Raw genomic sequence first — 27825 nt, forward strand, 5'->3', positions numbered from 1 at the left:
CGGGCGGTTGAAATTTAACTGCTTCTCTTCCATCGTCAAGCTTACCATTAAAACAGAGATCAGTTGTTTCTGCAATAACCATGCATGTTCATCGTTATACCAAGAAACTAAGGATACATAAGTTTTCTTCTTGACAGTTTATCAAGATTTGGTTCCTTTGTCAAAGAGTAAGTACCCCACAAAACGTATATGGTGAGAGCCCATCAATAATTAATCTAGAATTTTTTTTTTGTTTCTTTTCCAATCAAAATCTACCATAAATACAGATGTACACATACGCAGATACATATAGATTGAGTTTTGTTTTGAAGAAACAGAGGAAGAAAGACGGAGAAGACGAGGCAGAGTAAAGAGTATAAACATCGATCAATATAGGAGAGAGAGGGAGGATAGAGATACCTCATACCAAGTGAGAAAACGCGATGTTGAAGAGACAGAGAGAAGGAGAGGTGGTTACTAGAGAAGATGATTGATTTTGGGAGAGAAGACGATAATAATAGTAATGAACCAACGTGGTGAAAAAGAAAGGAACAATATCAAGAATCTGGACTGAGCTCTGTCATATTCTTCTTTCACTTTAGTCCGCGTCATTTTTTTTAAATTCATACTAAATCGCTCAAGCAACAATATCAAGCATCTGGACTGAGAGAAATAAACGACTACATGATGGTGAAGCTCGAACTCTAGCAGCTATTTTCAAAATCATTGACAGCTTCATAAAGGATACAATCCTGGGAAAAAAAGAAACTAAAGTCCTTCACCCCACTTATACAGCAATGGCTTCGGTTTATATAACACCGTTTCTTTAAGTTTTTTTTGGCTCAGTTTTGTTTTGTTTTTTTGCCAAGGCTGACTCAGGCATCTATTAAAAAAATTGTAATCATTTACAAACTCTTTATAAACCAGCAACCTTGAAGATGAAAAGAAACGAATATACAAAAACGCGATTTGAAAGGCAACTTCGACCAGTTTTTTATAAACTGGTCGATGATGCAATCAGGGTAGTGAATCAGCTCAGAGGTGAAGCTCATGAGCTTAAAGAAACGAACCTGAAGCTTTTAGAAGAGATCAAGAGTCTAAAGGTTGGTATCTCACTTTTGTCCTAAACTCCTTTAAGGCTCATGAAGTTGTAAGAGATCTGTTATAGAGTTGGATGTAATATTACGTGCCCAATTATTTATCTCTTCAACATGAATTCTTAGACTTTAAAATTATTGTAGATTATTATATCCGGTTTGTGTATGCTATTTATACGAGCTGAGTTTGCAGAATATCATGTACCAAATTATCTACAATGAATTCTATACAAGATGTATTTTTGAATTACGGTTTTGTTCGTATTTTTAAGATATGTATTTACTATATATTTATTATTTAAAATTTAAGTATTTAAAATATGAAGATGATCGTTTCAAATCAAACTGAAGCCACGTAATATAGAAAACAAGTTTTATGCTTGGTTCCCAAGTTTTCATTAAGTAATCAAAACAAAAAAAATGTCAAAACTCAATGCACATTCCTTATAATATAGATTTAGGATATTTTAGCGTATCATTTCCTAAGTTATTTCCTAATTAAAAAAGCTGGAAACTATTAACATAATTAGTATTCCCTGTATTAAAAGAGAAACATTTGAAAAATTGTAACCTCAATTTTATAATAATTAAAAAGACTACATGCTTAGGTGTCAACCAATTAGGTAGTTAATTACATTCAATTAAAAAATAATTAGGTCCACATTTGATTTTTATAAGTCGCTAGATACATTCGTTGGTCAAACTATATGATATGATGATATGATATGAAATTTACGATATAAACATTTATGATTGTTCCGCTAGATATAACTATTATTTTCTTTTTTTTTCTTTAAATAAAACCTACGGAATTACTATAAATAGCTAATATATATGACAATTAATGTTTCTAATAATAAAGATTTGATAACAATTTATATCTCCTCCATCATTTTTTGATTAATTTATATTATTAAAATAAATTAAACAATCGAATTAGCTATAAAATTAAAATTTAGATTTTTTCGTATATGTTATATTTTGAATATAAAAATGACAATAAATGACTAAAACTATTAAAATCTTATGTTAAAAATTAATGATCAATGGTTTAAAACTTTTGTTATAAAAAGATACACATGATTTTAAAACCATATCAGTAAAAAGTATCATTTAATAATAAAACACACACACACACACACACATATATATATATATATATATATATATATATATATATATATATATATAGATTAATCTATTACCATAAAAGATTACATAAATATTTTAATTTCAAAACTTTCAATGAATTTTCAAGAACATTTATAAATTATAAACTTATTAAATTTTTCACATTGAAAATTTTGTTATCAATGATTTAAATATTTTGTTATAAAACGATATGAATGATCATAGAACCGTATGATTATGAAGTTTTATTTAATAAATAACTACATAAAATATAATATATAAAATATACTATTCTTAGAAAAGTAGGTTTGATCCATCTTAACTTATATTACATTTTTTTATTAAAATAACCATCGAATTGATAAATAATGTACAAAAAACAATCTCGCACTTCCTTAAATAAAAGCTATGAGATTACCTAATATGATTAACATATATATGAAAATTAATTATTATGAATAATGAATATTTGATAACAATTTTTGTATCTTAGTTCTTTTTATTTTTGTATCTTATGAATAATGAATATTTGATAACAATTTTTGTATCTTATGAATAATGAATATTTGATAACAATTTTTGTATCTTATGAATAATGAATATTTGATAACAATTTTTGTATCTTATGAATTGATAAATAATGTACAAAAAACAATCTCGCACTTCCTTAAATAAAAGCTATGAGATTACCTAATATGATTAACATATATATGAAAATTAATTATTATGAATAATGAATATTTGATAACAATTTCTGTATCTTAGTTCTTTTTATTTTATATTAGTAAAAGATATTAAACAATCATATTAACTATATAATAAAAACATTTAGAATTTTTCTTATATGTTATATTTTGAATTGTTCAAAACGTTTATAAATTATTAGAACTTTGAAGATCTCACTTTGAATATTTGTGATCAATAGCTTAATTTGTTTTTTATAATAAGATACAAATAATCATAAAATTGTATTAATATGAATTTTTATTTAATAAATATTCAAATTAAATAATATATATATACTAACGATTTAAAGCAACAAAATTGGCTGCATCAATTTTAGTCGTTTAGTTGAAACCTTTCAAAACTATGTGGAAGATTAAAGTCAAAGTAATTCAATTTTGGAAATAATAAGATGATGGTTCTAAAATCATTAAAATAGTTCTCAATGATGTGAAAGTTAAATATTAAAAAATTATAGAACATGTTTTTGTAATAAAAATGACTTATTGACCACATTACAGTTTTTATAGATATAAACAGGGTGATAAAAAATTTAAGCCCAAATTAATCAAAATTTACATTATTAAACTCAATAAAAACCAATTTCTATGAGTATAAATATACAACTTTTTATATTATGTCTAAGTTCAAACAACAAAAATAATATTAGAATATCTTATATAAAATACAAAATCTTAAAATGTCACCAACATTGTTTGTACAAACAATACAATAATATTAGATGTCCTTTTTCTTAAACTATTATTTAGATATTATTTGATTTTGTAAGTATTTAGAAATATAAAAATGAAACCATTGGTTCGACATAAGAACTGTCGAAACTTCATATAACATGCAGCCAAACAAATATAGTAGTTTAGGTTTATCACCAAAAAATGAAAAATCTCGATCATTTCAACCGAAGAAAACAAAATAAATATGGATTTAGAATGGTATTTATAATTTAAGAGGCTAAAAAAACGTAATATTGAACGAATATCCAGATTAAACAGTGTTGGGCCAAATATCCGGAACTGAAGAACCGACCCGAAATCGAACAGAAAATTAGGGTCCCGAACTCGATCAGACACGGGGTAAATAACCGAATGGTTCCTAAACTGATGTATCCGAAGAACCGGTACTCAACCCGCTCCGAACCGAAAACCGAATGAGTATCCGAAGATTTCTGAAATGTAAATATATATTTAAAAATATTATTTATAATTATATGTATAATTATTTTTAAAATTAAAATTAAAATTAAAATTTTAAATTAAATATATTAATTATTTTTGTGTATTTTCAGATAAAATATGATATTTTTGTATAGAAATACTCAAAAATCGTGACTAATGAGTAATTTTAGTTATTTTTGGTATATTTGGGTAATTTGGATACCAAATACCCGAACCGAATCGGATAACATGGTTACTTTGAATATGAATCAGTTTCAGATATATTAGTTATTCGGTTATTTTAAGGTTCTTTTACATCAATAGCGAACCTACTCGAACCCGAACGAGACTTAATTTTCAAACCTGAGAAACCCGATATCTGAAAAACCGACGGATACCTAAATACTCATACTTATTTAAAAGATAACAAAATCAATATTCTCATTCCGTGCAAGGCACGGGTTATTACCTAGTAGTTATAGAAAAGTGATACATTCACGAGACTTTCTAGAAGAGAAGGTACAATGATTAAGAAACCCAAATCACTTTAATCCTTACGAGTTACGATCTTAGGATAGGACTAGCTGCCAGTTGGTGCGTGGGTGCGTGCTATTTAAGATAGGCCCGAGTTTAACTTTACCTTCACAGCTTCACATACTAGACAAGAAAAAAATGGCAGGAGTTGTAGTTCTGATATCTTCAAGCATTGTTCGACCTTTAAACACCAGCCGGTCAGATCGAACTAAGGTCCATCTTAATCCATTTGATCTCAGTCTTCTTCAACTCGACTATCCTCAAAGAGGTCTTGTCTTTCCTAAACCTAATCCAGACTTCCATCTCATATCTCGGCTAAAGACTTCTCTCTCTGTAGCCTTAGAAATATACTTCCCTTTTGCTGGTCGTCTTGCAATAGTGGAGAATCTTGATGACAACACGGTGACGTTTTTTATTTACTGCGATGACTCTGGAGCTAGGTTTCACCACGCCGAAGCCAAAACCCTCTCGGTGAGTGACCTTCTTCAACCAGATGGATCTGTCCCTGATTTAATAAATCATTTTTTTCCCGCTGACGATTTCAAGAACTGTGATGGAGTCACCGAGCCCTTGCTTGTGGTGCAAGTCACCGAGATGAAGGATGGTGTCTTTCTCAGTTACTGTTACAACCACTTGGTGACAGACGGTGTTTCCATGTGGAATTTCATCCATGCTTGGTCCAAGATTTGCTCAAGTAGTTCAAGTTCAGATCATCAGCCACTTGTTCTGAAAGAATGGTTTCTAAAGGGGATCGATTACCCTATCCATATTCCGGTTTTAGAGGCAGAGAGGCCACCGCCAAGACGTGAACTTTACAAAAGATAAGGTTTTTCACTTCACAAAGAATAATATCTCAGACCTCAAAGCTAAAGCCAACAGCGAGGTTAACTCAAGTGACATGAACATCTCTTCTCTTCAAGCGGTTTCAGCGCATATGTGGCGATCAATCATCAGACACAGTGGTCTGAGCCTAGGTGAAGAGACTTATTGCAAAGTCGCGGTGGGGTTGAGGCAGAGGCTTAACCCTTTACATGACAAAGACAGTTTTGGGAACATGGCATATGTTGTACCAGCTATTGCCACCGTTGAAGAGCTGCAGGATCGTGGGTTGGGGTGGACTGCTCTGCAAATAAGAAAATTAGTGAGCTCTCAAACGAATGAAAACTGTAATAATTTTGCAGAGGAATGGGTAAGAAACGTAAAGAATCTAAAAGCAGGTGTGGGAAGTAGAAAAGCTGGTGATACTATAGTTGTCTCAAGCTCTCCCCGGTTCGATGTGTACAACAATGATTTCGGTTGGGGCAAACCGATTGCAGTTAGAGCTGGACCTGGTAACAGTATTAGTGGCAAACTTGTACTTTTTCCAGGAATTGATGAAGGAAGTATTGATGTTCAGGCGACTCTATGGTGTGATGTACTAGCGAGTCTGCTAGCCGATGTAGAATTTTTAGAGCATGTGACTACTAAGGTCTGATGTACTAGTGACTCTACTTGGCGACTCCATGTTCTTATGTTTGACTGATTTCGTGAAGTAATAAAAAGTGCGTCATAGTTTTGTAAGACATAAATAGTTGAGAGAAAGCTTTTGGAGAGACCCAACTGGAGGCCGACAACCAATGATACGAAAATTGCATGTAACGCTCATTGTTGTATTTAGATTACCTTAAGATCAATGACATAGCATATGGCGTCATTGAGATATTTATTTTACAATATAAATAGTATATCAATTATATTCTAATTTTTTTTTTCTTAAAAGAACTTTTATTATAAGTTCTAAACGATTATATCTTGTGGAAGCACCGTAAAATAGTGGTTAAAGTTTAAAAGTTTCTACACCCAGATCTGGGGTTTGAATCATAGGCTATGCAATTTTTTGAAGATAAATCTAGGTTTCAAGTTTCGGAGAGAGTGGTTTATTAAAACAATTATACAGATTACGGAAGAAAGGTTTACAAGAGATCTACAACATGGTGCAAGTTAATCTGGTCATGCGTGGATCTTCATAGGACGGCTCAGGTGATGCAGTTAGGCGTAGATCTCATAAGGCAGGTAGTATTGTCGGTTGTCGTATCGTCTATGTAATCTTTCTCATATCATAATTGTAATATCATAATGAATCAGCATTAAAAAAATCATTTGATCTTGTTAGCATCCCTGTTCAAAAACACGGTCGCCTAGCTGCCTAGGAGGTCGTCTAGGCGTTGTTCGGGGGTTGACCGTAGTGAATTTGACCAAATCATTGAAGTTAGGCGTTGATCCGTATTTACCCGCGTAAGACCGCCTAATTCCCACATAATTTCCGAGTTTACCGCCTAAAGCGTTTTTTCTTCGTTTGCGTAAAATAAAACACGATTAATTATTTTTTATTCATTATTGACAGGTTTTGTGTAATTATTTATTACTAAATAATTATAATTAGCAATTAAACCCAAAACAAACACATACATATTGCATTTAGAGATTTTTTCGTACCAAACACACCATAACCTAAATGTTCAGCAAATCAAAAGGAAGGTGTTTAAAATTATATAAAAAGTTATATAACTATGTCTAAAACTGTGTCATCATGTTAAAATTAGCTAAACATACTATTAGCTATTGATCATAGAATGTGAACCGAAATTCGCACTGTCAAACTTAATGAACGGAGGAAAGCAAAAGAAAACTCTTACTTTCCTTAAAATCTCAAAATCTGCTAAACCAATGACAAGTGATCAAAATACGTAAACTGACAAAGTAAAATAAATCGTAATAGAGAGCAAAGTAAGGAGGATCTTATTTCGATCCTGCGTATGAGTGTTACAACAGGTAAAAGAGCCTCGGGCGCAGGAGCTGTGAGCGTATTCTCTAATTCTAACCACCAAAGACCTTAATTAAGACCTAGTTGAGTCGCAGTTGGCTAACAAATTCGAAAATTGCCTAATTTGCTCTAAATGCCTAAGTTGCTACGTAAACTTGTATGTCCCTTGTGCACTTCGTCTTGGCTCTTCTTATATATGCCTCCAAGGTCAGCGAGAGCTTTCCCCTTCTGCCCTCGTATCAAATTTATCTCTTTGCGAAAATTTTCCTTATCTTTTTGATCTTCATCTTTATCTTGGAAATTAGCATTTGACTCCTTTTCCTTTTATCTTCTATCGAAACTGAACCGACTGTCTTTCCTCTTGGGCCAACTCTCGAGTTTTAAGTCACAAGTAGGATTTTATCGTGTTTTAGGCCATTTGGGCCGTTTTACTATTTCGTGCAATTTTACGATTATTTCTCGAAGAGGTCATCGGTTTGTTCGAAGTCAGTTTTCATATTATTGGATTTGTAAATCCATTTTTATCGTGCATAATGATGTTATGCTAATCATTCCCACCTCGTTTATCGTTTGAAAGTTCACGAAAAAATATGTCATGTTAGTTTTTGTCTTAAAACTTCGACAGAAACTCTAATCGAAAAATGAAAAGTATTTTTGATCGGAACTCAAAGGAGGAAACTACAAATGAGATATACCGGAGATGATAGAGAGAGGGGGTTAAAGTTGCCTTGAGCTTGAGACGAACCAAAGACGAGGTCATCTCGCCATGACGGCGTGGACTCTAGTAATTACGGTCGCATCCTAACAGTTCATAGGTCAACTAATTAAAATATTTATGTATTTTATATATATATATATATATATGAGACTATGAATATCTATTAAATGATATTTTTATTTATATGGTTTTGATCATTGTTTTTGTAATAATCAAATTTAAATCAGTGATCATACATTTTTAATGTGAAACTTTTACGAGTTTTAGTAATTTATAATTGTTTAAAAAAAATTAAAGTATAACATATGCCAATTTTTTTTTATTATATGATTAAACCAACATAGAATTGCCATTTTCTTGGCATATAAAGGATTAGGTCAGACATCTTCTGACATTGGGGGTTTAGAACCCCACCAAACTGAAGATAAACGGCTCTTTTTTTTTGGTAATCAACGGCTCTTTTTCTTCTTCCAGAGACATTTTTTTTTTTGGGCAACTAGACATTTTTTTTTAACTTAACTTTTTTATAATGTCACTTTCTTCCAGAGACATTTGAGAGACATTTCAGCCGTAAACGAGCGCTTCCGACTAGGATAGACACCAATCAGGTAGAACCAAACCCAGATGAACCCACAAACTTCAAAGATTCTTGAATAAACCCTGAGATTTGCAAACTTGATACTGTAGCGAGCACTTTTGATGAACAAACCCTAACAATTAGGTGAGATCTGAAGAGAAAACGTGTGAAAAGCCTTCAAAGTGGTTAACAGCTGGGAATAAAACGTGTTTAAAAATCACAAGCTCCACCAACTTAAAGAACAAGTGTTTAAAAAGAGAGAGAAGAAGTGAGTCCTGCTTTCTTACTTTTAGCGCAGCCACATCATATGACATCATTGAGCTATTTCTTTTAACTTAAAAAAATGAACTTGTTGATTCTATTGTTTGTAACCATGCTACTTTGTTTTGCCAACGTAAACCATGCTATTTTATTAATTTTATGTTACAATATAAAAGTATTATCAAATTATTCTATAAAGATCCTAAACCATTCGCTGGCTTGCACTATGCTGCCTTTCAAGTTTCAATAATTGAGATTATACAGATTGACTGTCTAAAGTGAGACGCACGTATGCTCGTGTTGTTGGTTGATTTGAGACGCATACGTTGTTATCTAATGTTCTGAGTAATGATGAACATTTTATCTGTTAAATTTAATTTCTTTCGACTTGATCTGAAAAAGTTCGGATATCTATTAATTTTTGAAGTAACATATATTAAAAAATAATATTCACTAAAAATGAAACAAATCACAATATTAAAAATGTTATGGTCGAATATTCGTTTTGTTCCGTTTTCTATACAAATAAAAGTATCTATAATTAAATAGAGATCCGCATATGTATATTTTTATATAATTATTATTTTAACAAATAATTTTAATAATTTTATTTATAAAAAACTTACAAAATATTAAATAAAGAAAAATGTAAAATCTTTATAAAACTACATTTTCGAAAATTTTATGTTTTATAAATTTCTTTTAAAAATTTTTATGGAACATATATTTTTACTAGTTTTTAGTTTTTGTTTTATATATGTAAGAGATATTTTAGATAACAAACTTATATATTTTTTCTTTAGATTTACTTGTATTAAATAAAGAAGATGAGATATTCATAAATATTTGTAAATGTTCGCAAATATCAATAAATTTTAAAGATATTTGTATTAGTTACAAAACAATCACAAATACTAAAATACAGTGTTATCCGCTCCATGCACACCTCTAATTCTAAGACTCACATGTTGAAAGCAACAAAATAAAAGTTATTAAAAACACTAGTCGTGAATATCTCTTCTCATAAAACATAATAACACATAGAAATTATCATAGACATACTGATGAGTAACCAAATTTTCTATGAAAAATAAAAATGTATTGCTAATTTGACGTTATTAACTAGACTATGATTGGATGACAAAAGAAAAAAAAACTAGTCTATGATTGAGCCAGTTATATGCCTTGTTCTAAAACTAGGCCGAGTTACCGTTTAATCGGACTAGTATTCGCTCCTCCGCAACGCATTGTGACGAATTCATCAAAATCGGTTGAAAAATTGGATTTGTCAAAAAAAAATTTTTTGGGGTTTTCAATGCTTGAAATCGTATAAGACATGAGAGATCTAGAAGTTTACTGACAAAAACAAGTAGAAAACATCAGAAATTTAAGTGATTGGTGATAGATTTATTGTGTTAGCTATGGTGGAAAATGCAGAAAACAAAAACGATGGGTATAGGAAGAGTTATATTCATATCACCAAAGTAGTATAGAACTCTAATCTGATCTCCAATCTTTAAATACTAAGAGCATCTCCAACTCATTTTTATATTTGTCTCTATATGTTATAATAGAGTAAAAACTACTATTTTCCACTTTCATTTTTTTCCTTAATATAGAGATTGCTATTTCGCCTCTATATTTGAGGGAAAAATAACATTTCTCTATAATAGATGCATACTTTTTTATTTACACAGTAGTCTTTTAATTTTTGTGATTATAACTAAAAATACATGTTTATGTAGAAGTACATTATTTTTACATATAAAACCCAAGTATTTTTTGTTTATATAATGTTCTTAATTTTACAGCTATAATTAAAATAAATAAATAATATTATCATTTTATGTGAAAGTCAAAGAAATAATTGTAGTTTTATTATTTGCGTACAAACAATACTTAATTTTATATTTAAAACTAAAATTATTAATTATATTTTAATTATTAAAAAGTACACATAGATTTTACATATTGAGAAACATATTTAAGTTGAAGTTAAATATTCATTAATACAACATATTAAAACAACTTAATATTCAGGTAAATTTATTCCAGATCTACAAAAATAGTTAGAATATTGTCAAAATGAAATGGATGGACATGGAACTTGTTGATTTTATTGCTGATTGCTTCAAATATCAGATGATGAAGATAGCCGATTTCAAGAGTTTTTAAGTCGATTCAAAAATATCAAATATTAAAAAACTCATTTATCATTTCATAATGCATTAATTGATTATTTACAAGAGAAATATAGTAATAATGATGGTTAGATAATGTCTAATAAAATGTTTATTATTTTTTTAATATTTTGTAATAAAATTTTCAAATTAAATAATGTTGCACTTTTATGAAAATAAATATTATTTTGTACTAAAATGTTTAATTAAAGTTTATTATTTTTGTTTGACGTTTTTGTAATAAAATGTTTAAATTAAATAATATTGCACTTTTATGAAAAAAATCTAAAGATATAAGGAATGAGTTAATTTTAGCATTTATAAGTTAAAGGATGTTAATTGTAAATTTTTTTTAAAAATTAATAATATTATTTTTCAAGGAGAAAATAGAAGAATACATTGAAAAGAAACTCACATCTATTATAGGGGGAAAATAGAGAAATACTTTGGAGATGGTCTAAATCATGCCTAATGTCAATCCATAAAATACTAAACTTTAAATCATAATGAGTAAACCCTAAAGCTAAATATAAATTGTAACATATATATTTATAATATTTGATTAAAACTGAATTCTCAAAATATTATATAATATTTTTAATATTAAATTATATTATATAAAATGAAAATTAAAATATACCTATGATATAAAAAGTTCTAAGAACGAATTTGTAGCAGGACATGGAGCGATTTTTGAAGGGTATGTGTTCTATTTCCATTCTTCGATAGCGTATGTCTGTTATGGAGGTAATGGTTATAAGTTTGAGAAATTTATTGAGACCTAGCAACTCCAGATATAATACAGAGATTTCTGACATCCAAACAAACGAGAACTGTATTTTAGGGATCAATCTTAATATATTTCATATATTATTAGAAATTTATGTACAATTGTCAATTACTAAATAAATTTAAACTTCTAGTGTGGGTGCGTGGAGAGCGAATCTTAGAGATTACTGATAATAGAAAAGTAAAAATGCATAAATGAGATTTGAACCTAGTATATTAGGATCCACCGAACCTTAAACGTTATACATAAAATTAAGGGAAATTTGGACACATGACTATAGTATAATTAAAATTGAGACGGTAACCATAGTAAACGGAGTGCTACGATATTCTTTGTATAATATATATGATGACAAAAACTACCCTTTTATTCCTGTTCATTCTCACTCTCAGTTGATCCTTGTTTTTTTCTTTTATTTAATGATTGTTTCTGATTTTTTCTATCAAGTGATTATTCAATTATATTTACAAGTTTCTGTTCATTCTTAATCATATCCACCAAGTGTCTGATTTTTTTTTCATATCTTTGTTTGGGTTTACAGTTTTGTTACTATCCAATATATATGGATTAAGAAGCAGAGGATGCGTAGAGCTAGTGGAGAAGATGAACAGTATATACTTCGTCGAACTATACTATTTGATAAACATAGAATAGTACACCACGATGTGTACGGTTACATCATCTCTATGTCTTGTCTTCCAGCAATGTCGCCAATCATTGTTTCCTCATCTATTCCCACCGTTTCTTCTTTTTCTCTAATTCTCGTGGGTATTTTTTCTCCTACTTCATCAACTCCGACTACACCTCCATCATCCCTTTGCTAATGGTGTATCCTCTTGCACTGCACGACTCTACTATTTAATGATTATAGTATAGTATGTCTCATCTTCTCCTCTGCTTCTTATGGTGGTTTTTTACTAATCCCTCAAATTTATAGACAATGCCACTAGTTTCTTCACAAATCGGAAATCCTTCTCCTTTAGGTTTAGGGTTTATGGTTTAATGTTTAGGTGTAGGATAATTGGTTTGGATATATGGTTTGGGTTTAGGGTTTAGGTTTAGGGTATATGGTTTGGGTTTAGGATTTAGGGTTTATGGTTTGGATATATGGTTTAGGTTTAGGATATATGGTTTGGGTTTAGGGTTTATGGTTTAGGTTTAGGGTAATTGGTTTGGATATATGGTTTAGGGTATATGGTTTGGGTTTAGGGTATATGGTTTGGGTTTAGGATTTAGGCTTTATGGTTTGGATATATGATGTCTTGCATATTTGCATTGTTTTAACCATTCATTCATAAGCATTTTCATCATATAGAATAGATTTAGGCATGTTTAGGTTGCATTTGGCATACATATGTCTCTATCAGGTATTGGAACACCACATGGAGTTCTTGGAGACATTTGGAAGCAATGTGATCAAAAAGAGGGTGAAAGATGAGCATGGATGGAGGCCTTAGAGAAATCTTCTGTTGCTAAGATTTCGTGAAGACACAGGAAATTGAGTTAGCTTTCTAATGGAAGTGGTTTCAAGTCATTTGGAGATGTAATGGAGAAGTTACGATCAACTTACTAGAGGCATATCAATCCTGGTCGAGAACCGCAGAGTGACCTTCCGGAGCGACCCCCTAAGGTAGCTCCCAACCAGAGCGACCAACCAGAGCGACCCACCTAAGTCGCTCGCGTTTTCATCGCCCGGAGACACAAAAAATGAGGCTGGAGCGACCTCTCAGAGCGACCCTCCAAGGTCGCTCCCAACCCCAGAGCGACCTCCTGGAGTGACCCTCTGAGGTCGCTCCGCGTTATCTGCTGCACGATTTTATTATTTTTCAAGGACCTTTTTGCAATTGTTGTGCACGTTTTTGCACTTGGAAAACCTATTGTTTAAGTATGTTGTAGCCACCATTTGACAATCTATCTTTGATCTATTGAAGAACACAAAACTCTCTCAAGAAAAGCTCTCTTTTGATTGGATTGTTCTTGTGTTCTTGTGATTTTCTCTTCTAGTTCTCTATATGATTCATCTGAAATCCATCATGGGTTTAAGAGGAATCATGGAGATTAGTGAGTAATCACCTTTTGGATTCATGGGTTAGGGTGATTAAGGGTGATTAGGCTAGTTCTAGGATGTTTTAGGTATAGATCATACTTGTTCCTTGCATAGTAGAGTGATCTTAATGCATCATTTGAGTAGGCCACTCAAAGGGTGATCTCTAGGCATTTCTCACCCGACAAGTGTTTGATGAAATGCCTGAGTCAACTCTCCTAGGCTTTTAGTGTACTTTGCCAAAGATATTTGTTGTTAAAGATGCTAAGATAGCTAATAGACTTGTTAGTAATGATTGCTTGCATGTTATTCAACCAAAGACATTTGATGTTTGAGACATGTTAGCAAATGAGCATTCATCTAGACATAGAGCTTGCTTACACTACAAGAAAACAAATAATTAACGAGGGCCATTTTCCTCGTTAATTCCTCGTAAAAGGAGGTTTACGAGGAATTAACGAGGAAAAGCCTTTCGTCGTTTTTCGTCCGTCGTAAAAAAGGATTCGTCGCCATTTCCTCGTAGAATAGCGAGGTTTCGGTTTCCTCGTAAAGACGAAGTTAATATTTCGTCGTAAGTTCCTCGCCCCCTTTCCTTGTAAATCACTCGCTTAATTTCCTCGTACAAACCACGTGAACCACGCGTCGTTACTTACACGTAAGATCCTTGAAATCATATCCTCGTAAATTCGATGTAATATCCTTGAAAGGATTTCCTCGTAAAATCGATGTAGAATCGTTGAAAGGTTTTCCTCGTAAAAACCTCGAAAGCCTTTCCTCGTAAAGACCTCGAAAGACTTTCCTCGTAAAAACCTCGAAAGCATTTCTTCGTAAATTTCTCGGAAATATTTTCGTCGTAAATAACTCGTAGACTTCCATTTTTCGAATTAATAAAATATTATTTGATAAATATAATAATTATTAATTTAACAAAATAAAAATATTTAAATATTGGATTTATAAATAAATTTTAAATAAAATTCACAAGCAAGAAAATATTTTATATATAATTAAGTTTTGGATTTTATAATACATAAACCGAAAAAAAACTAAAAAAACTAAGGCTCGTTCATCGCCTCGTAGAATTCCTCGCTCCTCCTCGTAACATCCTCCTCGTTATGTGTGCCCGATGACTCGCCTGGAATGGGATTTTGTTGTTTCATGTTCCTCAACAAAGCTTCCCATTCCGGATTTGTGGACGCTATAACGTCGATGAAGGCTTCGAGTCCACTCACACGGCTTTTGGTCGCGCCCAGCTCGGAACGCAACTGAGTGACTTCTTCGGTCTGTCTCTGAGCATAAGATGATGTCGCTCTCGGGACATCATTGACGGAACCGATCCCCAACGTACGTCCCTTTTTCTTAGGGACAACCTTAAAAACAAAAAAATTATATTTGTTAGTTAAATTTAAAAGGGAAATTTAATCAATTAATAATTAAAAAGATATAATGTTAAAAAATTTACCTCCTCGTAAATCTTATCCACTTCAGTTGTGGATAAGGTAACTGGTAATCCGTCGCCGGACTGCTGGGTCAGCTGAGTCTGGCGCTCCTCAACCCGAGCAATTACGTTGTTGTAGATTTGCTCGGACTTGCCATCTAAAAACTGGCCCGCCTTGTTTTTGTGGGTCCGCTCGTAAAGTTCCGGAAGAGTCGGGAGACGTCCCAACTCTTTGGCCTAAAAACATTTAAGAAAATTGTTAGAAATATATTTAATTATATTAAAAATAATAATTAAATATTTAATTACGTACCATTTTCAAACGGACACCGGCATGTGGTTTTTGGCCCGTAGAGTGTAGCATCGGGCCGTTACCGTGCTCGTCTACCGTGTTACGGGCGGCAGCACAAATGTTTGCGATCCTAATGGAGTTAGGATCCTTCCAGTAACGGATGAGGCCGTCCCAAACATCCGTGGTAAGCTCAGCGGGTTTGCCACGGGTGTACCCCTTGACGATCCAGGCACCCTTCCAGTTGCAAACCGTGTCCGACAAGCGAACTTGCGCCTTTTCGTAAAACGCCTTCCTCACTCTCTCACTGACCCCGATGGACCAATGATACTTTTGCTGCAAAAAAAAATTAATAATTAGTTAATAAAAAAAATAATTAATTAATAGAATTACTTACAGCGTAAATCTTGAACCACGTCTTTCGGATGTAGATCGGCGTCAATTTCCAGTTTGGATGCGCCATGGAGAAGTAACCTTTAATCGTCTCGGTTACATCTGTCGCAAGGGAATTGTCAACCCCAAACCTGGAAAAAAATGAAAATTTAAATTATTTAATGAAGTTATAAATTAAAATAATTATTTAAAAAATACACTTACCATAAAGTCCCGTCGGGTCTGTCGGGGTCTATGATTGGTAAACCAGCTCTGCCTGGCATACCAAGAATATCCTCGACAGTGTACTGCGAGAAGGGAACAGTAGGTGGCACCATGAGATCGGGATGAACAGCGGCGGGGATCTCAGGAGGAGCCATCGGAGGAGGCACCGGAGGAGCCATCGGCTGAGCCATCGGCTGAGCCATCGGCTGAGCCATCGGCTGAGGCTGAGCCATCGGAGGAGGAATCGGAGGGAAGAAATGCTGAGTCTCGGGAACAGACTCCTGATCCGAAGAACCTGAACCGCCGGCACCTGAAGAAGAACCTGGCGGGTCTAACTGACTACCAGGCTCACCGAATATCTCCCTGTAGTGAGCAGTAAGCATGCGCTGGCGAACCTGCAAAAATATATTTTTTTGAGATTATGATCATCAATAATTAAAAAGCTATCATCAATAATTTAAAAATCTATCTAACAAACATAAAATCCGTAAACCTATCTAAATTCTCTAAACTAACCACCTAAATTAACCACCTATCTAAATTGTCTAAACTAATAAAGGGGGCGAGGAAATTACCATTTTCGGAGGAGAGAGGAATGGGAAAGGAGTTAGAGACGAAATGGGGAGGAAGTGGAGAGGAAGTTGGGAGGAATGGACAGTGTGAGGTTTGTGAGGTTGTATATATAAGTTACGGAGGTCTCGCAATTTCCTCGTAAGTTTACGAGGAATTAAAGAGGCCCGTGTTCCTCTTTCTCGTAAAAACCTCGTAAGATTACGAGGAAATTGCGAGGCCCGTCCCAAACTAAACGATAAATTAGCGAGGCCCGTCTTTTTGTTACTCGTAAAACCCTCGTAACATTACGAGGAAATTGCGAGGCCCGTCCCAAATAAAACGATGAAATTTCGAGGCCCGTCTTTCTGTTCCTCGTAAATGCTTCGTAAGTTACGAGTTATTAACGAGGTTATTTTCTAAACCTCTAAACTCTAAACCCCAAACCTTAAACCCCATCTTTCTTATATTCTACTTCATATATTCATAACATATCAAAACTCAAAATTTATAACCACAATTCTTTAACTTCTAATATCAATCTCTTCTTCCTAATTTAAACTTATACAAAATCAAATTATTTATTTAAATATAATCATTTGAAGATTTGAAAATATAATCATTTGAAGATTTGAAAATATAATCTTTTGAAGATTTAAAAATATAATCTTTTGAAGATTTAAAAATATAATCTTTTGAAAATTATAAAATTATTAATGGGGTTTGGAGTTTTGGATTTAGACAAAATAGATAAGAAAGATGGGGTTTGGGGTTTAGGGTTTAGGGGTTTAGACAACATATCTCGTTAAAACCTCGTAAACCTACGAGGAAATAACGAGGAAAAAAAAAAAAAAAGAAAGCCTCGTTAATTCCACGTAAGCTTACGAGGGCGTTACGACGATTTGTGCTTACGTGGAATTAACGAGGCCCGTGTATTTCTTTTTTTCTACTTTCCTCGTTATTTCGTCGTAAATTACGAGGAATTACCGAGGTTTTCTTTCTAAACCTCTAAAATCAAAAACCCCAAACCACAAACACCATCTTTCCTATCTTCTACTCTTCATATTCCAATCCCAAACCTCAATCCTTTATTTTTCATTCAAAACCTCAAACTCAATATTCTTAACATTTCAAACCTCAAAATTTATAATCACAATTCTTTAAATTCTAATATCAATCTCTTCTTCCTAATTTAAACTTATACAAAATCAAATTATTTATTTAAATATAATCATTTGAAGATTTGAAAATATAATCATTTGAAGATTTGAAAATAAATATTTTGAAGATTATAAAAATATAATCTTCTGAAGATTTGAAAATATAATCATTTGAAGATTTGAAAATATAATCTTTTGAAGATTTAAAAATATAATATTTTGAAGATTTAAAAATATAATCTTCTGAAGATTTGAAAATATAATCATTTGAAGATTTGAAAATATAATCTTTTGAAGATTTAAAAATATAATCTTTTGAAAATTATAAAATTATTAATGGGGTTTGGAGTTTGGGATTTAGACAAAAGAGATAAGAAAGATGGGGTTTGGGGTTTAGGGTTTAGGGGTTTAGACAACATATCTCGTTAAAACCTCGTAAACCTACGAGGAAATAACGAGAAAAAAAAAAAAAAAAAAGCCTCGTTAATTCCACGTAAGCTTACGAGGGCGTTACGACGATTTGTGCTTACGTGGAATTAACGAGGCCCGTGTATTTCTTTTTTTCTACTTTCCTCGTTATTTCGTCGTAAATTACGAGGAATTACCGAGGTTTTCTTTCTAAACCTCTAAAATCAAAAACCCCAAACCACAAACACCATCTTTCCTATCTTCTACTCTTCATATTCCAATCCCAAACCTCAATCATTTATTTTTCATTCAAAACCTCAAACTCAATATTTTTTTTTATAATCGAATCACATGCATTAAGTCTGAAAATCAATCATATTAAAACACAAATACATCAATCAGATACATTTTCGTCATCACTAGAAACATCATCATTTTCATTAAACTCGTCTTCAACAGCTTCATCTGTGCCATCGTCGGTAAGATCTTCATACTCATGATTATGCGGATCAATGAGAAGAATGTCATCAATTTGTTGTTCAGGTTCCTCGACTTCATTTATCTGTTCTTCTTGCAATGGTGGTTCTTCTCCACTTATGATTCGTCCTCGAGGTGTAACTTTGATCACGGATAACCAATTTATTCCCGATTCTCTCATCCGAGGGTATGGAAGGTAGCTAACTTGATCTGCTTGTGAAGCTAAGATGAAAGGCTCGAATTTGTTGTACCTGAAAATAAAGAAAACATAGAAATAAGCTTATTCTACTCATGTATGCCAAATAAAGAATTTGTTGTACCTTCTTCCACCATTGACATCAACTACACCGAATTTGTTAAACCGAACACCTCTGTTGACGACGGGGTCGAACCACTCACATTTGAAGAGGACGCATTTCAGCTTCAATATCCCTGGAAATTCCACTTCGATAATCTCTGTCAAGATACCGTAGAAATCGGTTTCCCCTTTCACACATATTCCATAGTTACTGGTTGCCCGCTGTCTACCATACTCATATGTGTGAAAAGTATAGCCTCGTGTGAAATACATCTGTGAAGTGGTGACCTTTACATGTGGAGATTGAATTACTTCATGTAACCACTTAGGATAATCTGCATCGTCGTCAAAATCAACCTGCAAAAACAAAGTGAACGTTAAAATACAAATCATTTATGAATAAAGAGTTTGAGTTAATACCTGACTCTTCAACCATTTTATAAAGTGTTGATCTTTCCTTTTGTCTACGTCAGTTGTGGATATACCAGGGAATGTTTCTTCGACTTGTGAAACAAATAGGCTGTAAAATCACTTTTTATATTAATTAATATTTGGCAATTATATATATGTGTTAATTTATATATACGTGTCCATTTATGTTACCTTTCAAAATAACGAATCAATGGATCCTCACAATTAAGTAGAATATAGGTGTGTGCACTATGAGCGTCTTCTTCACTCGACCACCAAACCTCTTTTGATTTTCCACCCAGTCGCCCAATCTGGCTAAAGATGTCTGGAACACCAGCAACTGCGTATGTTGGCGCGACACCACCATCATCATATCTCCTTGGAGCTCTTTTCCGAGTACGTACTTTTGACGCAAAGTAGTACGATGTGAAGTGAGAAGTTTCTTCCGTCAAACTTCCAGCAATTATAGAACCTTCAACCTTTGCAAGGTTCTTTGCTTTTCCCTTCAAATATTTCATGGCTCGCTCATACTGATACATCCATCCGTAATGTACAGGTCCACGAAGCAATGCCTCATATGGAAGGTGGACAGCTAGATGCTCCATTACGTCAAAAAACCCAGGAGGAAATATCTTCTCCAAGTTGCACAATAAGATGGGAATGTTCTCTTGAAGCTGTTCCACGACTTCTACTTTAAGGGTGCGGGTGCTCAGATCCCTGAAAAATGCTCCAATGCCTTGTATATTCCAAAAACAATTATACACATATTAGTCATATATATTTCAAACTAAATCATTATATATAAAATAACTGCAATAATAAATATAGTACCTGCAAGTGCTTCATGTACGTTTGTAGGAAGTAGCTCCGCAAAAGCAAAGGGAAGTAGTCGTTGCATAAAGACATGACAGTCATGACTCTTCATCCCAGAGAATTTTGACCCTTTTCAACGCATCTAGACAGATTTGAAACATACCCATCGGGGAATTTCACTTCTGATGCTACCCAGTTGAACAACACCGACTTTTTTTCTGAAGACAATCTGAATATCGGAACAGGAACTTGCCCATTGCTGTTTATATGTAACTCGCTTCTTGAGCAAATATCCGGCAAGTCTAACCTTGATTTTATGTTGTCTTTTGTCTTCCCCGGGACATTCAATATTGTATTCATGATGTTCTCAAAGAAATTCTTCTCTATATGCATCACATCGAGGTTGTGGCGCAGAAGAAGATCCTTCCAATATGGCAACTCCCAAAATATACTCTTCTTGTGCCAGTTGTGATGAACACCGTAAGAATCAGGCATATTAGGGGGAACATGCCAATTACCACCACGAGGAACTGTTTCCAAAACTCCATAGTAATCGAGTTGCTTTTCAGTTTCTTCTCCAGTTAAATATGGAGGAGGAGTGTCTCTCACAACCCTTTTGTGCCTAAACAATGTCTTGTTTCTTCGGTACGGATGGCCAATGGGAAGAAATCTACGATGACAATCGAACCAACTTGTCTTCCTCCCATTCTTCAGTTGAAACGCATCTGTCGCTCCATTACAATATGGACAAGCTAATCTCCCATGTGTAGTCCATCCCGACAACATCCCATAGGCAGGAAAGTCACTTATGGTCCACAAAAGCATCGCTCGCATCGTGAAATTCGTCTTCGTTGAGCAGTCATACGTCCTCTCCCCTGTTGACCACAAATCCTTCAACTCTTTTATCAGTGGTTGCAGGAAAACATCCAGCGACCTTTTAGGATGTTTCGGACCAGGTATTAATATGGTCAAGAATAGCAACTCCCGTTGCATGCACATCTCCGGTGGCAGGTTGTATGGCGTAAGAAAGACTGGCCACAATGAATATTGTCTCCCTGACATTCCGAATGGACTAAATCCATCTGTGCATAATCCGAGATACACATTCCGGATATTGCTAGCGAATTCCGGATATACTTTGTTAAAATGTTTCCAGGCTCTTGCATCTGATGGATGTGTCATCTCACCATCCGTCTGAGTATGCTCGGCATGCCATCTCATCTTTCCAGCAGTCTGCTCTGATTGGTACAATCTTTTCAATCTGTCTGTAATTGGTAGGTACCACATCCTTTGGTACGGTACCCTATTACGTCCCCGTCCTTGCGGCTTGAATCGTGGCTTCTTGCAGAATCGACATTCTTCTAACTTCTCATCATTTCCCCAGTAGATCATGCAGTTGTCGATGCAAACATCTATCATCTCCGAAGGCAACCCAAGACTATACACCAGTTTCTGAATCTCATAATAAGAATCAGCAGACACATTGTCTTCCGGCAAATACTCTTTGAACAAGTCTGCCCATTCATTCATGCAACTTTCAGGTAGATTGTGATCAGTTTTAATATTCATCATTCTAGCAGCCAACGACAATTTAGAGAGACCTTCTCTACAACCACTGTAAAGTGGTTGATTCGCCGCATTTAACATTTCATAAAACTTTTTTGCATCTATGTTAGGTTCTTCATCTTCATCATGAGCTACAAATGCATCAGTTACCATATCATGAACCCTATCAAAATCTACCATCTGCTCCTCCTGATGGTAACTAGGTTCATTATGCAAATGAAGAGCAACCGGTTCTTCCTGAAAATTGCTATTACTACTACTAGCTTCATTCTGATCATAATTATTATAACCTTCTCCATGTTGAAACCAGATATAGTAATTTGGCGTGAAACCTCTATTTATTAAATGCTTCCAAACATTTTCACGATTTGCCAATTTCGAATTGTTGCATTTCCGACATGGACAGAACATCTTACCGCTTTCTAGGGCGAGCGGTGTGGAATCTGCTTGATGCATAAATGTCTCCAGTCCCGCAATGTATTCTTTCGTCACTCTCCCGTTAGCATCTCTATGCATATACATCCACCTCCGCAACTCGTAGACATTCCCAGAGCCTGACATTTTTTTCCTTTCACGTTTTTCTTTTTTTTTCTTGTTGGTGTGTTTAAAATGATGTTGAAACTTCCATATTTATAGAAAATTTTCGAATCTGGTAGTTGAAGTTTTGCGATGAATTTGCGAGGAAAAGGTAGGTAGCAAAAAAAAACGTGCTTTAAAATTCTTCGTTAAGTTCACGTATATCATTTCCTCGTAAAGGTGACGTAAATTTACGTTGATTTAACGAGGAAATTATATTTCCAGTTTTCCTCGTAAAGATAATGCAAGCTTTACGTGGTTTTTACGAGGAAAATGTATTTCCTCGTAAAGACCACGTAAAGTTACGTGGGCTTTACGACGAAATGTTATCTTCGTTAGTTTACGAGAAAATAACGAGGTTTATTTCTTTCGTTGTAAATTCCTCGTAAGTTCCTCGTACATTTACGAGGATTATATTTCCTCGTTAACTTTGCTCGCCAAAATGCTGTTTTCTTGTAGTGTTAGAATTGTGTCTAGGCTTAAGGTTGATAGTTTGATTTATCATTTACATTCCTTAGTTCAAAACCTGATCACCTAAGGTCTAAATCCCTATACCCATGAGTTCTCCTTTCCAATAGCTTAAAAGTATCATTTTTATTGCTTTGCATTAGCTTTAATCATTAGTTTAGAAATCATCAAATCACTGGCTGCACTTAGATTAGGCAAATACTTGCATTCTCTCTGCATTTGAATCCCTCAGAATTGGTTCGACAACTTACTACCACTATACTATCATTTGACTTAGGAACCTCAAAACTCCTAACATCAAATTGGCGCCGTTGCCAAATTCTGAGTTTGATTTGAACATTGAGATTTAGTCATTTGCTTGAGACTAAGTCATTTTTATTTTTGTAAGTTACTGATTCTCTTCTTCACTCTTTGTGATTTTCAGGTGTATGAACTTGAGGAGCAAGGGTACATCAAACCTTGTTCCAAGAGCCGCAGACATCAGAGCTTTAGAGAGAGAGTGTGCTAGAAAAAGAAGAGAAGAAGAGCAACAAGCTTTACTGCAGACACAAGAAGCTGAGATGGCTGATCCACAAAATCCTCTGAACCCTAATGGAGTAAACAATTCTCCACAAGGGCCCCAGCAGCGACCAGCTCGCCCCATTGGCACTTATGACTGCCCCACCATCCATGGTCCTAGACTTGGAATCCGAGCACCAGCTGTGGCTGCTAACAATTTTGAGATCAAGTTAGGACTGCTAAACTGCATAGAGAACAACAAGTATCATGGTCTGGCTGTGGAGGACCCATTTGATCACTTGGATAAGTTTGACAGCTACTGTGGTATGTCAAAGACTAATGGTGTGTCAGAGGATGTCTTAAAGCTCAAGCTATTCCCTTTCTCTTTAGGGGATAAGGCACGTCAATGGGAGAAGTCTCTACCAAGTGACTCCATCACCACTTGGGAAGACTGCAAAAGGGCATTCTTGGAGAAGTTCTTCTCTACCTCAAGAACTGCTAAGTTGAGGAACGAGATCTCCAGCTTCCAACAGAAGAACTTGGAAGGATTCAGTGAAGCTTGGGAGAGATTCAATGGTTACCAAGCTCAGTGCCCACACCATGGATTCTCTAAGGAGAGCTTGCTGAGCACATTCTACAGAGGTGCTCTTCCTAAGTACAGAGCCAGACTGGATACAGCTAGCAATGGGTTCTTTTTGGGGAGAACTGAGAAAGAGGCAGAGGCTCTAGTTGACAACATGGTTAAGAGTGATGCAGTCTACAGTGGAGACCATGACAGAAGCAGCAGAGGTGATGACAATCAAACAAGGAATGAGATAAAGGCTCTTCAGGAGAAGATTGACAAACTCATTGCTGATAAGGCCACACAAGCGCAGGTGAACTTTGTTGGCAACCCAAGCCAGGAGATACCTCCTACTGTCAATGAGGTTGAGAGTTTGGAAGGGCAAGAAGAATTGTGTTTCATCAACAGTAATGGTAGCTGGTACAAGAAGGAACCTAACTTTCAGTACAACAACTACCAACAGAAGCCCTATTCAAACAACCAGCAGAGTGGTTATCAGCCTCGAAACAACCAGCAGAGCAGCTATCAGCCTCAGCAAAACTCCTCTCCTAGCTCCTCTGCCCCTCAACAAAGCAGCACTGATGCCTTACTGAAACAGATCTTGGAGTCTCAGACTAGAAGTGAGAAGCATGTGGGCTATGAGCTGAAGAACCTTCACTCCAAGATTGATGGGAGCTACAATGAGCTCCACAACAAATTCTCCCACCTTGCTTCTTCTGTCAAGAATTTGGAGAATCAGTTTGCTTCCATGAGCTCCCACCAGAACCGCCAGCAAAGATCTCTACCTGGAAAGTCAGATCAAAACCCCAAGGAAGCAAAAGCTGTCACACTTAGGAGTGGTAAGCAGTTGACTCCTGTAACCCTCACCAAGGATGCTGAGAAACAAGGTGAGGAGGTGGCCATTAACCTAGATGATGAAGTGGTCATTGTTGATGAGAAGACAGATGCTGAGATCTTGGAGAAGATTGTGCAAGCCAAGGGTAAAGGAAAGGTTGGAGAAGAGAAGAAAACAACAAAAGATGGTGAATCTGCTGCTCCAGCAAGTGAGAGCTCTCCTGTCCCCCCTCCCTATGAACCAAAGCTTCCATTCCCTGGTAGATTCAAGAAGCAGCTGCTACAGAAGTACAAGGCTTTGTTTGAGAAGCAGATGAGTGAAGCTCAGGTTACAATGCCCATCATTGATGCTTTCATGCTGATTCCTCAATACAGCAAACTCCTGAAAGATATTGTAGCTGCTAAGAAGAAGGAGATGGAGGGCATGATGGTTCTGAGTCATGAGTGCAATGCCATCATTCAGAGGCTAGATGCTCCAGAGAAGCTAGAGGATCCAGGATGCTTCACACTCCCTTGTGCTCTTGGACCTATGGTATTTGAGAAATGTCTCTGCGATTTGGGAGCTAGTGTGAGCTTGATGCCTTTGTCTGTGGCAAAGAAGCTTGGCTTCACTCAATACAAGAAGTGTAGACTCTCTCTGGTGTTGGCTGATCGTTCAGTGAAGTACCCTGTGGGCATCCTAGAGAACCTCCCTGTGAAGATTGGAAGGTATGAGATACCTACAGATTTTGTGGTGCTTGAAATGGGTGAGGAGGCTCAAGACCCATTGATTCTTGGAAGGCCATTCTTAGCTACAGCAGGAGCTATTGTGAATGTGAAAGAAGGGAAGATTGACCTCCATTTGGGCAAGGAGAACATCCTCCACTTTGACATCAAGGAGAAGATGAGGCACCCCACTGTATTTGGACAAGCCTTCACCATTGAAGAGATGAATCCTCCTCCTACTGATGATCACTTTGATGAGCTACCACCTGAGGAAGATGGGGTGTCAACTCCACTCTCTGCACCTAGTCCAGCCTGATCCAAAGGAGGCAAAGTCAAGCTAGAGACTTAAAACAAGCTCACTTGGGAGGAAGTCCCATGAGTATCCTTGTATATATTGCATTAGTATTTGCATTATCATTCTATTGCATAAAACAATGGGAAAATGAAGTTGTGTGCAGGTATTGAGCATAAAGTCGGACACCAGAGCGATCTCATCGCAGCGACACCTCTAGGTCGCTCCACCTGGGAGCGACATGTCCAGAGCGAGATGTTGAGGTCGCTCGTGTCACACGCGAGTGGAAACACAGAAACCAACCTCAGAGCGATCTTCTCACAGCGACATACCGAAGTCGCTCCAGCTGGGAGCGACCTGCCACAGCGACCCTTCCACCTCGCTCCCGTCTCAGGTAACTGGAAACTTCCCTTCTCCCATCTTTTCTTTGTATTTCACATTTCCATTGGGTACCTCACTCACACAGAGACTGTGTGATTTAAGTGTGGGGGAGGTACCAAGTATTTGATCATGTTTGTTTCCATGATTTTGAGTCTCATGCATTGCATATTACATTCTTATTTGCATAGAAAAATCCAAAAAAATAAAAAATTTGAAAAACACAAAAAGAATCATTTAGTTGCATCATTTGCATTTTTATGATTGAGTCTAGAAGCATATAGGTTGCATTCATGCATTAGGGGGATTTCAACCTTGTAAAGAGCTCATGCTAAGTACTGAATTTGTTGACCTTTGTAATCATGACAAGTAGCTTGAGCACCCTTTAGAAAGCTTGTAAACTTCGCGCCTTGAATGCTCCTCTTGAAACTCATTTGACTGTTGATACTCTCTCTTTGAAGCAAGCTCCTGTTTTAATGTCTCTTGCATATGGTCTCTTGTGTACTAAGTCATGGATATACACACTTGAGTTGTCCCATCTGTTTTACCAATCTTTTTGACAAACTCAAGTGGTACTCCACTCCCAAAACCCATACCTCCTTTTTAAACCATCATTATTTGTTGAGTGAGGCCTCTTTGGAAAGCTTTACATGTGCATAATGTTGAGAGTATTGGGAACGACAATGCTTAGTCTCCATTCTTGCTAGATTAGTCACTCTATTGTCTAGCTATAGGAAGGGGGTGAGTGTTGTGATTGTGATTTGGAATATGAAAGGTTTGACTCTTTGTGCTTAATGATTAGTCTTTATGGGATAAGTGAGAGAAGTATCTAGCTCTTGTTGTGAAAAGTCTTGGCCCCAAAATAAAAAAAAAAAAGAAGAAAAAAAAAAAAAAAATCGAAAAAGAGAATAAAAAGGGGCTAGCAAAGTTGTTAGGAGCTCAGATTTGTTTTAAAATTGTAAAAATCCCTTATTGATTTCAAAAAGAAAGAGTCTGATGTGAAAAATGTCTGGGATCTTTTGGTGAGAGATGTGAGTTGGTTTGACATTGAGGAATAATTGAATATCTTGTGTGTTGGGAAAGGGTAGAACAATGGAGATTGAGCATTGTATGCATTGAGTTGATCCCTTTCTTATATATATTATGTGTAATGTCAAAGCTACTGTGTTTTGAGAGAAAACCACCATAAAAGATCATTTTGAACCTCTGATTTCACTTGCATTAAGCCTTTGTCTTACCAAACCAAATGACTTGGACCAGTTGACCATTTGTGAGATGTCTATTGAGTTGCTTCATAAATGTTAAGAGATGTGGATTTGTGGTTTGTAGATGCATAGTTAATGAGTGTAGAGATCAAAGGAGCTGAGATAGACTTAGAGAAGTTAGAGATGGATAAATCTTTGCTCTTGCTATTTGGTATGATTATGCAAGGTTGTTAGGTTGAGAACTAAGAAGAGTTTTTGGTTGTGAGTCCATTTTCAAACTTTTTCTCCT

At 35.1% G+C, this 27825-nt stretch overlaps 2 protein-coding genes, 1 non-coding gene and 1 pseudogene across 4 annotated transcripts; 1 reads left to right on the forward strand and 3 right to left on the reverse strand.

Annotated features, from left to right (window-relative positions):
* Positions 1-4587: 4587 nt before the first annotated feature.
* Positions 4588-6382, forward strand: LOC108840149 (uncharacterized acetyltransferase At3g50280-like; annotated as a pseudogene).
* An 8551-nt stretch (positions 6383-14933) lies between these two features.
* On the reverse strand, positions 14934-23019 carry LOC130506509 (uncharacterized). 2 transcript variants are annotated; one of them, XM_057001169.1, is made up of 6 exons: positions 22435-23019; positions 16337-16731; positions 16137-16263; positions 15764-16075; positions 15475-15687; positions 14934-15382 (listed from the first exon to the last, which is right to left on the reverse strand). In XM_057001169.1, exons 2-6 carry the CDS (start codon positions 16717-16719, stop codon positions 15068-15070), a joined length of 1350 nt encoding a protein of 449 aa, XP_056857149.1. In that variant the 5' UTR covers positions 16720-16731; positions 22435-23019; the 3' UTR covers positions 14934-15067. The 2 variants fall into 2 exon arrangements, with proteins under 2 accessions (XP_056857149.1, XP_056857147.1); XM_057001167.1 differs by lacking the exon at positions 22435-23019 and adding an exon at positions 16912-18115 and having other exon boundaries at positions 14935-15382.
* On the reverse strand, positions 18810-20571 carry LOC130506500 (uncharacterized). The gene is made up of 5 exons (XM_057001162.1): positions 20471-20571; positions 19832-20375; positions 19649-19748; positions 19251-19585; positions 18810-19181 (listed from the first exon to the last, which is right to left on the reverse strand). The coding sequence occupies exons 1-5, from the start codon at positions 20562-20564 to the stop codon at positions 18848-18850; spliced, it is 1407 nt and encodes a 468-aa protein (XP_056857142.1). The 5' UTR covers positions 20565-20571; the 3' UTR covers positions 18810-18847.
* Positions 23020-24060: 1041 nt separating the features above from the next.
* Positions 24061-24167, reverse strand: LOC130508802 (small nucleolar RNA R71). The gene has a single exon (XR_008942981.1). It is a non-coding gene; the product is annotated as a small nucleolar RNA R71 (small nucleolar RNA).
* Positions 24168-27825: the final 3658 nt, after the last annotated feature.

The sequence above is a fragment of the Raphanus sativus genome, chromosome 2 (assembly GCF_000801105.2).
Source record: "Raphanus sativus cultivar WK10039 chromosome 2, ASM80110v3, whole genome shotgun sequence".
In the NCBI taxonomy this organism is placed as follows: domain Eukaryota; kingdom Viridiplantae; phylum Streptophyta; class Magnoliopsida; order Brassicales; family Brassicaceae; genus Raphanus; species Raphanus sativus.